Source organism: Coregonus lavaretus (assembly GCF_964263955.1).
Source record: "Coregonus lavaretus genome assembly, chromosome: 39".
In the NCBI taxonomy this organism is placed as follows: domain Eukaryota; kingdom Metazoa; phylum Chordata; class Actinopteri; order Salmoniformes; family Salmonidae; genus Coregonus; species Coregonus lavaretus.
The window spans coordinates 8,516,818-8,529,669 of record NC_140026.1 but is presented as its reverse complement, the minus strand read 5'-3'; the positions used below and the strand labels follow the sequence as shown (position 1 = coordinate 8,529,669).

The window sequence follows — 12,852 nt, the reverse complement described above, 5'->3', positions numbered from 1 at the left end:
TTACGGGTTGGTAGAAAAAAAAAGAAAGGCTAGTTACACCACGTAGGTGTCCACATAGAAAAAAATGAAATGGATAATGACAAGCAGAAAAGATATTACAAAAGTCAGTGTCTCTTTTTTCAGTTGTTCTTATTCCATATGGGTTCACTTTTCGCAGCTCTCTTTTCCCGTTACCTGAAGATGTCTGTATGACAAATAAAGCAATCCTCCACAAGATAGAATTAATTGATAAAGAGAATTTAACAAAATTCACATCCTGTCTCACTTATTTTAAATTTGCATTCTCAAGAATATTCCAGAAGTATTTTTTTATTTTCTCAGTTTTTCTATTTCCATACAAGTCCAATGAATCCGCGGACGACTGTGCGTATTGGTGACGGCTCACCTGTTACCCAACCTTCATTCCATCTAGCGCAAAAAGGAGAACTTCACAAAAGTGCTGTCAGCGAAAAGTCATCAGCTAACTGTCAAATTAGGTCAAACAGCCTGCGGTCTGTGTGCGTGCTCAACTTTTCCAGAAGCCGTTGCCGTTCCTCTGCGCATGAAGCTTCTTCTGACCGTCAGCTGTTTGGCGACCACACCCCTTTAACAGATCAAATAAAGGCTAGCTACATCACATAGTTGTCAACATACAAAAATGATATGGAAAGTTACATGCAGAAACAAATAGTCGAAGTCAGTGTCTCTTTTTTTTTTTAGTTGTTTTTATTCCATATGGGCCCACTTTTCAGCAGCTCCCATTACCTGAAGTTGTCTGTCTGCCAAATAAGGTAATTCTCCACATCTTCTAGCCTAAACTAGCACATTAATTGATAGAGAGAAAGAAATTCACATCTGGTCTCACTTATTACAAATATGCATTCTCAAAAATATTCCAGTTTATTTCTTTTTTCTATTTCCATACAAATCGAATTAATCCACGCACGACTGTGTGTATTGGTGACTCTTCGCCTGTTACCCAACTTTCATTCCTATGCAGTTCTAAAAATGTAAGTTCTAAAAAGTGCTGTCAGCTTAAAGACATCAATTGTCAAATTAGGTCAAACAGCCTGCGGTCTGTGTGCGCGCGCTCATGTGTTCTAGAAGCCGTTGCCGTTCCTCTGAGCGTGAAGCTTCTTCTGCCCGCCGTCAGCTGTTTGGCGACCACACCCCTTTAACGGATAAAGTTGTGTAGGCCTACACAAGCCTGGTCTTTCTACGTCTGCTACGTTAGGTTAACAATTTTAACACAAGCCAAACGTTCACTGTACTGTCTGTCCATCGCTCTGCCGCAACATAGCGCAGCAGGGGAAAACAACATTTTCTACGTATACCAGTGTATGTCAGTATACACTGTATCTGGACCAGCGCACTGTCAAGAATCCGTTGGTTACCGACATGTCCCCCTTTACACGCATACATATTGTCAATTTTACACGCACGATTATAAACCGTTTTATCAATTGAACCAGCTCCAATATATGTTTTATATCAGCGGGTCTGTCTTGTAGGCAGTATGTATGGAATAAACAGTTTCGTTAGTAAGGATTAGTGCGCTTTCACCCACCAGAACTGGTTGCCATACAACAGGTAAAACGATTGATATGCTACAAAAACAAACAAAAAATTACATTTAAATAAGATGTTTTATAATGGTGTTATAACAAGAGTTGACATATAGGCCTAGGCTTATAGAGTTTTCTATGCTATTTGTGTCGCTGTGGGTTTTTGTAGAGATGCGGAGAAAAGTGTTATGCGCCTCTATATTGATGTTTACGGTAGTAGTGGTGCTGATGCGGGCGGGGAAGTGGAATGAGTCAGGTTATGTGATGCTGCTGCCATTTAATCAACAGCAACATTGATTTCATAACATTTAGCGGCCTTCAAAAACAGTAAACGAAAAAGGAAGAGGAGTGAAAAGAAAACTAACCCTCCGAATTTATCACATTCGAAACGAGTGTGGTTGTAGACAATAGTGTAGACTTTCCGTTCACAAATAATAACCTTTTGTGGAGTAAAGCGTGCTGTGGATTTTTCTCCTAGACCTAGGCCGTTTTAGCCAGTTGTTATCGTTATAGACCGTTATAAAGACATCACATCGAAGACCCGTCGTTGGATCTCTGCAGGGAATTGTAAACTGTGGTTTATGTGTTGCTGTAAGACTTTCTTTCGGCGTTTGTTCTACGAAAGAGGCGGCGAGCTTCTCGATACGATGGAACCTGCAGCATTCGGGTTCTGAACGCCGCAACCAAACCACGTAAGATGAAACCATTCCATGTTATCGTAGGCTATAGGCCTTTCTCGTAGTTGTGACCCTATAAAATACATTTTTATTTCAGGATAGTGATGAGAGAAATAAGAAAAGGCTTTGAATAAAGTGGATGAAGTTACACTGCTTGGTTTTGGAAGCCTATTATGAGAGTGACAGATGGGATGTTGTGGTAAAGGACTTAAGTTCTGCATCAAATGATCGTGTAGATTCTATTCTAGCCTACTGTTCTGGATTCGATTCCCCATTCTCCTACTGACAGATCAGGTTGAATTATCCCTATAATAATAAAATAATCAAAATGGAGGGGCCCATTCATTGACCTTGGTAGGTCTGGAAAAAAAAACATTTGACATGAATCCAAAAGCACCTTATGTGAAATATAATTTTAGTCATTCAGCAGACGCTCTTATCCAGAGCGACATACAGTAGTGAGTGCATACATTTTCATACTGGTCCCCCCGTGGGAATTGAACCCACAACCCTGGCATTGGAAGTGCCATGCTCTACCAAGTGAGCCATATCCACGGTATGTTCTACAATAGACACCGTTTTGTCCTGTATAGGGGGTCAGTAATAGCTTACAGCCTACTGTCCATGTCAACGCTCCAGAGATCCTAGCTAAAGCCTATATCCGGTCTGAGTCAACAGCTATGGGGGTGGGTATTATGGGTATTCTCTAGGGGGATCTATGTGTCCGCGGTAGGCCGAGTGTTTGCATATCGAGCAGACTGTGTAATCCCCGGCCAGGCAGAGGCGCTGGGCCTTAGTTGGCACTAGAGGCAGTCTGATGGCTGGATAACCAGGCCTGTGCATAGAATGCAATACCATAATAAATCCTTGCATTGTAGGGTTTTCAATAAGCATAAGTCTATAGAATATGGAATAGAATAAATTATATAATAAAATATGTAAGCTATATTACCTACGTGTCACTGGCTACAACTAGAATGGAATAACTTCCTTTTTAGAGGGAAATTCAACAGTGCTTTATATTCAGCAATCAAATAAATACATGATAACCTAAAACATAAGACTAATCAAAAAGGTGCCATAGCCAAATCAAGTGACTTGAATGTTGGCCAACATAGGCTAGTAAATCGGATCTCCAATAGTCACATGCTTGTAATTAAACATGTGGATATAATAGGCATTGTAACACCGGTGGCCTAGATCAAAACTATGGTCAAATCGAGAAGAGAAGTGTAGCCTTTTTTTCTCATCACCAAAGGCAGGGCCCCCTAGCATTTTGGGGGCCCCCAAGTGAGCACTGTTGTTATGGGTTTACTGTCTGACTCTGGTTTTGTGCGTGCATTCGCCTGTGTCTCTCGCCATGTGCCCGATTCCCCGACAACAAGACGATAGACAGCAGTCACCATGGAGGCGATATGGCTGTACCAGTTCCGACTCATCGTCATTGGAGACTCGACGGTGGGGAAATCGTGTTTGATCCGGCGGTTCACAGAGGGGCGCTTCGCCCAGGTCAGCGACCCCACGGTCGGCGTAGATTTCTTCTCTCGCCTGGTGGAGATTGAGCCGGGGAAACGCATCAAGCTACAGATCTGGGATACCGCGGGACAGGAGCGTTTCAGGTATGGTGTGTGTGTGGGAGGGGGATCTAAGGATGGTGACAGGTGTTTATAGTCGAATATTAACTGCTTTCGGTAGTGATCTATCATAGCCTACCTTTCAAATGACAGTGTGCTCTGGTGTGTCAATGCAGGGTCTTGTCCAGCAAGACTCAGAGCTCTGAGGTCTACACTGAAGTCAGGTTGTCATTCCACTACTGATTAGGGTTATTGACTAGTCAACAGTGCCTTATTATGCAAAGTACAAAGGGTATGCGGTTACAGCCCTACTTCAATATTTACTTTTTGGAACATCAGTGACACATTGAACATGCATGCCTAAACAGGCCTGGTTGACATTTCTAAAACGTGAAAAACAAGTATACAGTGAGGGAAAAAAGTATTTGATCCCCTGCTGATTTTGTACGTTTGCCCACTGACAAAGAAATGATCAGTCTATAATTTTAATGGTAGGTTTATTTGAACAGTGAGAGACAGAATAACAACAAAAATATTGAGAAAAGCGCATGTAAAAAAATATATTAATTGATTTGCATTTTAATGAGGGAAATAAGTATTTGACCCCCTCTCAATAAGAAAGATTTCTGGCTCCCAGGTGTCTTTTATACAGGTAACGAGCTGAGATTAGGAGCACACTCTTAAAGGGAGTGCTCCTAATCTCAGTTTGTTACCTGTATAAAAGACACCTGTCCACAGAAGCAATCAATCAATCAGATTCCAAACTCTCCACCATGGCCAAGACCAAAGAGCTCTCCAAGGATATCAGGGACAAGATTGTAGACCTACACAAGGCTGGAATGGGCTACAAGACCATCGCCAAGTAGCTTGGTGAGAAGGTGACAACAGTTGGTGCGATTATTCGCAAATGGAAGAAACACAAAATAACTGTCAATCTCCCTCAGCCTGGGGCTCCATGCAAGATCTCACCTCGTGGAGTTGCAATGATCATGAGAACGGTGAGGAATCAGCCCAGAACTACACGGGAGGATCTTGTCAATGATCTCAAGGCAGCTGGGACCATAGTCACCAAGAAAACAATTGGTAACACACTACGCCGTGAAGGACTGAAATCCTGCAGCGCCCGCAAGGTCCCCCTGCTCAAGAAAGCACATATACAGGGCCGTCTGAAGTTTGCCAATGAACATCAGAATGATTCAGAGGAGAACTGGGTGAAAGTGTTGTGGTCAGATGAGACCAAAATCGAGCTCTTTGGCATCAACTCAACTCGCCGTGTTTGGAGGAGGAGGAATGCTGCCTATGACCTCAAGAACACCATCCCCACCGTCAAACATGGAGGTGGAAACATTATGATTTGGGGGTGTTTTTCTGCTAAGGGGAGAGGACAACTTCACCGCATCAAAGGGACGATGGACGGGGCCATGTACCGTCAAATCTTGGGTGAGAACCTCATTCCCTCAGCCAGGGCATTGAAAATGGGTCGTGGATGGGTATTCCAGCATGACAATGACCCAAAACACACGGCCAAGGCAACAAAGGAGTGGCTCAAGAAGAAGCACATTAAGGTCCTGGAGTGGCCCAGCCAGTCTCCAGACCTTAATCCCATAGAAAATCTATGGAGGGAGCTGAAGGTTCGAGTTGCCAAACGTCAGCCTCGAAACCTTAATGACTTGGAGAAGATCTGCAAAGAGGAGTGGGACAAAATCCCTCCTGAGATGCGTGCAAACCTGGTGGCCAACTACAAGAAACATCTGACCTCTGTGATTGCCAACAAGGGTTTTGCCACCAAGTACTAAGTCATGTTTTGCAGAGGGGTCAAATACTTATTTCCCTCATTAAAATGCAAATCAATTTATTACATTTTTGACATGCGTTTTTCTGGATTTTTTTGTTGTTATTCTGTCTCTCACTGTTCGAATAAGCCTACCATTCAAATTATAGACTGATCATGTCTTTGTCAGTGGGCAAACGTACAAAATCAGCGTTCCATCTGTCTCCATTCCTGCTCTATATCTGTGTCTTCTGATTCATTTCAACTGGTTCTTTATGAATATTTTACCACCCTCTTCTTCCACTCTTTCATTGCACCTCCCCATCCCTCTCTCCACCCACACCTTGCCTGCCTGTCATATCCCTCCTCTCACTTCCTCTCCCCTTCCTGTCCTCTCTCCCTCTCACATTTTCTCTTTCTCTCTTCTGCCAAACTTTTCCTCTCCCTCGCTTGCTACTTGTCTCCTAACACCTCTCTCTTGCGAAAACACACACACTCTTCTTTTAGTTTAGAAGGACACTATTTTTCACCATGTCTTCGTGGTGAGCGTGATGCAACAGTAACACTCTTGATAAGATCTCAGATGTTTCCTCGATGATGCGGATGCTTCGATCCTCCACTGTGATCTGCCATCTCATCCAGGTTCAGCTTAGTAGCCTATAGTCCATCTCTGTCGAACGTTCCCTCTCTCCTCTCATCTCTCTCTCAGGTCCATCACCAGAGCTTACTATCGTAACTCGGTGGGCGGGCTCCTGCTGTTTGATATCACAAACCGTCGCTCCTTCCAGAACGTTCATGATTGGCTAGAGGAGGCCCGGAGCCACGTCCAACCACACAGCATCGTGTTCCTATTGGTCGGACACAAGTGTGACCTGGAGCCTCAGCGTCAGGTAGCCTATCGGATTGTGTATCCGTGTGTGTGTGTTTGATTGAGCATTGAAATAAATAAATAAATAAAAAATCCTCACCCTAACTAAGGATATTAGAAATGGCGCCTGAAACACTCTGAAATCAGACAATAAAATCTAATCTTTACCTTTATCGCCAGGTGACTCGTCAGGAGGCTGAGAAACTCGCCGGCGCCTACGGGATGCGTTACGTAGAAACTTCGGCCCGCGACGCCATCAATGTGGAGCACGCCTTCACAGAGCTGACCAGGGACATCTTCCAGCTGGTGAGGAGATAGGATGAAGAAGGTTGAGTCAAGAATCAAAATGGAGTCACATTTTCAATGCTAATCCTGTAGAATCTTAGGCTATTAAAGCAACGGGCTGGTCCCATGAACTGGTACCAAATTGTACAAACCTACGCAGTGTCAAGTGAATCTCAAAGAAACTAAATTGTAATTAATATACAATTATTAGGTTATTGCCATTTTAACAAGTAATTTCAAAGTAAATACCTGATAAATACTAGGGCTGGGATTTGCCAGGGACCTCACAATACAATAGTATTACAATACTTAGGTGCCGATTCATTATGTATTGCTATTCAATACTGCGATTTAATTGCGATGTTGATGTTCCAAACATATTGCTCACCATAGGTCTGCTGCAGAGACACGAGAGAGCCATGAGAAAATGAGTTTTGATCAGTCATGGAAATAAAAAGTGATGAAAACATGTTCGCTCACTATTTAAAAAGAAGATGGCGAACAAGCTATAGGATGAAAATTACCTGAGTTTTGGAGCAGGTATAGCCGACTAGCGCTAGCTAATGCTACCTACAGTAGAAAAAAAAAAAAATTAATTGATACTTGGAGAATAATAATGTGATACGTAATTATCGATTTTTTCCCCCATCACTACTAAATACTGGTCTGTAAAATACAGGGTTACCTTGGTTAATTTTCGAAAAGCCTCTGCATGTGAATACGACGTTGTCCCTCTTAACCTTGATATCTTGGCTCTAGGTGAGGAGTGGTGACATCACCATCCAGGAGGGCTGGGAAGGGGTGAAAAGCGGCTTCGTCCCCAACGTGGTCCACTCCTCCGAGGAGGTCACCAAGAGCGACCGGCGGTGCCTCTGCTGATCTGGAGGGATCCACTAGAGAGAGATCCCTGACCTGGTTTCCCCTAGGTCCTCCTGGATCCATTTCAGCTCTCTAGTTTAGCCATTTGCCTCTGCTGATCTGCATCTGGATGGAGGGATCCTACCCACAACTACACTACATGGTCAAAAGTATGTGGACACCCCTTCAAATTAGTGGAATCGGCTATTTCAGCCACACCCGTTGATGACAGGTGTATAAAATCGAGCACACCGCCATGCAATCTCCATAAACAAACATTGGCAGTAGAATGGCCCGTACTGAAGAGCTCAGTGACTTTCAACGTGGCATCGTCATAGGATGCCTCCTTTCCAACAAGTCAGTTTGTCAAATTTCTACCCTGCAAGAGCTGCTCCGGTCAACTGTAAGTGCTGTTATTGTGAAGTGGAAACGTCTAGGAGCAACAACGGCTCAGCCGCGAAGTGGTTGGCCACACAAGCTCACAGGTTTGTCGAGATCATTGTGGAAGAACTTGACTGGCCTGCACAGAGCCCTGACCTCAACCCCATCAAACACCTTTCGGATGAATTGGAACGCCGAGTGCGAGCCAGGCCTAATCGCCCAACATCAGTGCCTGACCTCACTAATGCTTGTGGCTGAATGGAGGCAAGTCCCTTCCTAGTAGAGTGGAGGCTGTTCTAGTAGCAAAGAGGGGGACCAACTCCATATTAATGCCCATGATTTTGGAATGAGATGTAGGACTAGCAGGTGTCCACATACTTTTGGTCATGTAGTGTAGATCCCTGCCTGGTTTCCCATAGCCCCCCACCTTTCTCATCTAATTTCTCCCATAACACAATTCAAACAACCAGAAAGCATCACACTACGGTTGGGCAAGGTTTGGCCAAAACTACATTCTATTTGACTCAGTTTAAAGGAGACTAAGATGGAGGGGGCTCTCAGTCTCTCCCCTACCCCTAGGGAAACTAAATCTGGTCTCAAACTCTGTGGTTCTCTACCTTTTTCTCCCATCATCCAACTACCACTGTACAATCCTTCTTACCTAATACCATAATGGACTTTATGGACCCTTTGGACTGGACGTAAGGGAACGACTGTTTGACTCTAACAGTACAGGTGGACAAAGTGACTCCAGGGTCGTATTCACTTGACATCGAACGGAGGAAGTGGACAAAACAGGAAGGGACTACCTAAACCAATAAGAAACTCTTGTTTTTGTTGCAAAAACTGTGTTTTTTTATGGTATGCACTAATGAATACGGCCCAGTAAAGGTGGACTATAAAGGGGATATTAGGCATCCCTGAGTACCGGTACATTACCTGAACATTTACCTGTCCCTGAGAGGGTCAAACTGACAACAGAGAAGGACTATTTATTTTAGTACGTTTGAACAATGACTCAGAATGACTCTGGAACTTGGCCTCCTAGTGATTCTGGAATCCCATGGTAACAGTGGAGAGACAGCTAGGAGAACATACTCTTAAAAATACCACATGACCTATAATTCCACACCTGCAGACATCTAAATTACAGTTAACTCCATAGATACAACAAGTATGGCAACAGACATGTGCATTCAATATCTCAATCAGTATAGAAATAAGGACATTCATTCCAAAATGTATCACATTTTGTTATCATGAATGACCATACTTTAGTTGGATGCACTAACACAATGTAACAACCTTTCTGGTTTGGAAAGTGAAAAATGAAATGGTTTGGCACAATAGGAACTCGCTGCGTTGTAACAAATGGTCTCCTACATTTTATTTTCAGTTCAAGTTGTTTTGTAGCCACTGTGTTCAAGGTCAATCTCGTTCTCATCAGGCGCTACAAGCAAATTATTTATATCAAAGAATCATAATCCAAAACTATGATTCCTTCGTCTCTACTCTGAGTGAAGAGATTGAAATAAGATTTTGTTCATAAAGGTTATTAGTTTTGGTTAGGGGAAGCATCATTGCTTTCCTCTGAATGGGTGAGTGTGTACTACTGATTCCCTAGGGCACCTCTTCATCCCCTTGATTTGCATAATAACTGCAAGGATGAACCGCTATCATGGAGCATTATCATATGTCAATGTAACATTTAAGGGCCGGGGGAGCTGGGTTGACTGTGTGCATCTATCAGGTAGGATTACCATTGAGAAGGAAGAGTGGATGGTAAACGTTGTCAATCATTAATCTGGAACCATTTTGCAGAGTCTCGACATGGGATATCCCATTTTGCAGAGTCTCGACGTGGGATATCCCATTTTGCAGAGTCTCGACGTGGGATATCCCATTTTGCAGAGTCTCGACGTGGGATATCCCATTTTGCAGAGTCTCGACGTGGGATATCCCATGAAGCGTGTGACTTTTCACTCCTTTACAACTTGGATCAAGAATGGACTTCTTTGGATTACAGTGTGCTTTTCCCAGTTTTGTGGACATTCTGGTTCTAGAATAGAATCTTTGACATCATGATGTTCCACCCATAGAATTAGAACATTGTAGAATTATATTCAGTGCTCTTAACTGAACAACAGTGGCTTCACCAATCTCCACACACTTCAACTCTCCTCCAATGCTTATACCGTATCAGAGTGGTCCGTCTAGACAGACGGGTTGAGACTAGTATCAGAGGGTTTAAGGAGTTTGGATCAGTTGCTCCTCATCATCTAATAAGACACTGTGTAGGCGTTAGGTCTCAAAACACAGATCTAGGATCAGATTACCATAAACCCCCAGGCTAGCCTGTTGCTCATCAACAATATAACACGCAAGTAGATCATCAATGTACAGCATTACCAGGGTCATGTTCATTAGGCATCAAACGGAAGAGAACAGACTGAAACAGAGGGGAACTACCTGAAGATGTCTAATAAGAAAATGTTTTCTTCATTTTCCATTGCAAAACGTTTTGCTACGTTGCGCCCTAATGAATACGACCCAGGATTAAATATTTTATTCTCTCTCTCTAAACTGTACAATACCATGTAACTACTGTTCATTCAATTCAACATCTATGGAACTTTCTGGGCCACTACTATTCTATCAAAACAACTTGAAATGTACTCAAAAATAAATAAAAACAATGTGACCGGTAAAACACCCCCGTTTCGCTCTGTGTCTAACAATGTAGCGCGCCCGTGTGTGGGTAAAACGATGTAGTCTTGGCTTTGTCATAATGGGTTACTCATTGCAGTGCAAGAAACCAACCACTAGATGGCAATACAAGGCAAATACGTGTCATTATCAACAAGCTTGTATTGGTCTTGGGGGGGGGGGGTCTAGGTCTTAATTAAAAGGAAAAACCAAGAACCAGCATGGAATGAGTTTGACACCCCTGCATTTAGCCAAATGGAGAAAATCATAATTGGCAGATATATAAACTAGGGTATTGAAGGGAATTATCCAAACTGCTAGATCAGGTCAAACTAGGTCAAACTCTCCAAAGCTCCCTATTTTATTCATAGCGGTGAGTCTTGTGCTGCTTTCCTCTTTCATCCTTTTAGGCACATAGGCTTCGGTTCAAATCACATGGGTTGACCCCTCATAGTCAATAGTTCACCCCACAAATACCCAAATCTGTCAGACATAAAACCTCAAAAGTGATGCCAAGCATACCAATCCTTTGTGATTGAGGCCTGTAGATTTATCCTCTTGCATAACAGTCACAACAGATGGTGTGGAATGACAGACGTTAAAACATCAGATAGTCTTTGACATTGGGTGGGGACTATCCTTTTACTGCGTTGGATAGAGATCAGTCTCTGAGCAGTGTAACCATGTGATCTCACATTCACCTCACCATAGGCCAGGGGTAGGCAACCCTGTGATGTTCTAATGGCACGGTAGAATTAACTTGACAATGGAGACTGGAGTACTATTACTTTTGGCTTTATATCTGCAGCGTGGTAAGAATTAACACAGCAAGACCGCTTCATTTACATATCCCCTTGTCTTTCAACCTCAAGAGTGATACTGATTGGCTGTTAAACACAAGGGAGTTATGGACTATCATTAAAAGGTGTTATAGCTCCATATATTACACAACCCTGATCTTGGAGTGCCACAGCTACTGCAGGATTTTGTCCCAACTAGGCACCACAGTGAGGTACTTCGTGAGGTACTTAGCTATTTGATCAGTTCAGTGTCTAAATTCAACACGTAGTCTTCTAGGTATATGCGAGTAAAGTAAGATCATATAATAAAAAATCATGCCAGCTGTGATGAAACAGTTAGTTTCGTTGTAATTTTATAAACCCCAACAGATAATTTGTTTGATTGACATGGGTGGGATCTTTTTGTGTTGGTAAAATGAATTATGTGGTAAATATCCGTGGATATGCCTTTATGTGCAAATATAAATGCAACATGTGAAGTGTTGGTGCCATGTCTCATGAGCTGAAATAAATGATCCCAGAAATGTTCCATAAGCACAAGTTTATTTATCTCAAATTTTTGGCACAAATTTGTATACATCCCTGTTAGTGAGCATTTCTCCTTTGACAAGATAATCCATCCACTTGACCAGTGTGGCATATCAAGAAGCTTATTAAACAGCGTGATCATTACACAGGTGCACCTTGTGCGGGGGACATTAAAAGGCCACTAAAATGTGCAGTTTTTTCTCACAACGCCACAAATGTCTTGAGGGTTTTGAGGGAGCGTGCAATTGGCATGTGACTGGAGGAATGTCCACCAGAGCTGTTGACAGATAATGGAATGTTAATTTCTCTACCATAAGCCGCCTCCAATGTCATTTTAGAGAATTTGACAGTACGTTCAACCAGCCTCACAACCACGTGTAACCATGCCAACCCAGGACCTCCACATCTGTCTTCTTTACCTGCGGGATCGTCTGAGACCAGCCACCCGGACAGCTGATGAAAACTGTGGGTTTGCACAACCGAATAACTTCTGCACAATCTGTCAGAAACCTCAGGGAAGCTCATCTGGGTGCTCATCGTCCTCACCAGGGTCTTGACCTGACTGCAGTTCGGGTTTTTGAAAACCGACTTCAGTGGGCAAATGCTCACCTTCGATGGCCACTGGCACACTGGAGAAGTGTGCTCTTCACGGATGAATCCCGGTTAAGCGTACATGGCATGTGGACAAGCAGTTTTCTGATGTCAACGTTGTGAACAGAGTGCCCCATGGTGGCGGTGGGGTTACGATATGGGCAGGCATAAGCTACAGACAAGGAACACAATTGCATTTTATAGATCCCATTGTCGTGCCATTTATCCACCGCCATCACCTCATGTTTCAGCATGATAATGCACGGCCC

The 12,852-nt window shown here is 43.2% G+C and overlaps 1 protein-coding gene across 1 annotated transcript; it reads left to right on the top strand.

The window, feature by feature from the left end:
- Window positions 1–3,625: 3,625 nt before the first annotated feature.
- On the top strand, window positions 3,626–7,598 carry LOC311113079 (ras-related protein Rab-39B-like; the record flags this gene model as incomplete). The annotated part of the gene is made up of 4 exons (XM_084156211.1): window positions 3,626–3,840; window positions 6,276–6,456; window positions 6,615–6,740; window positions 7,479–7,598. 4 exons carry the CDS (start codon window positions 3,626–3,628, stop codon window positions 7,596–7,598), a joined length of 642 nt encoding a protein of 213 aa, XP_084012337.1.
- Window positions 7,599–12,852: the final 5,254 nt, after the last annotated feature.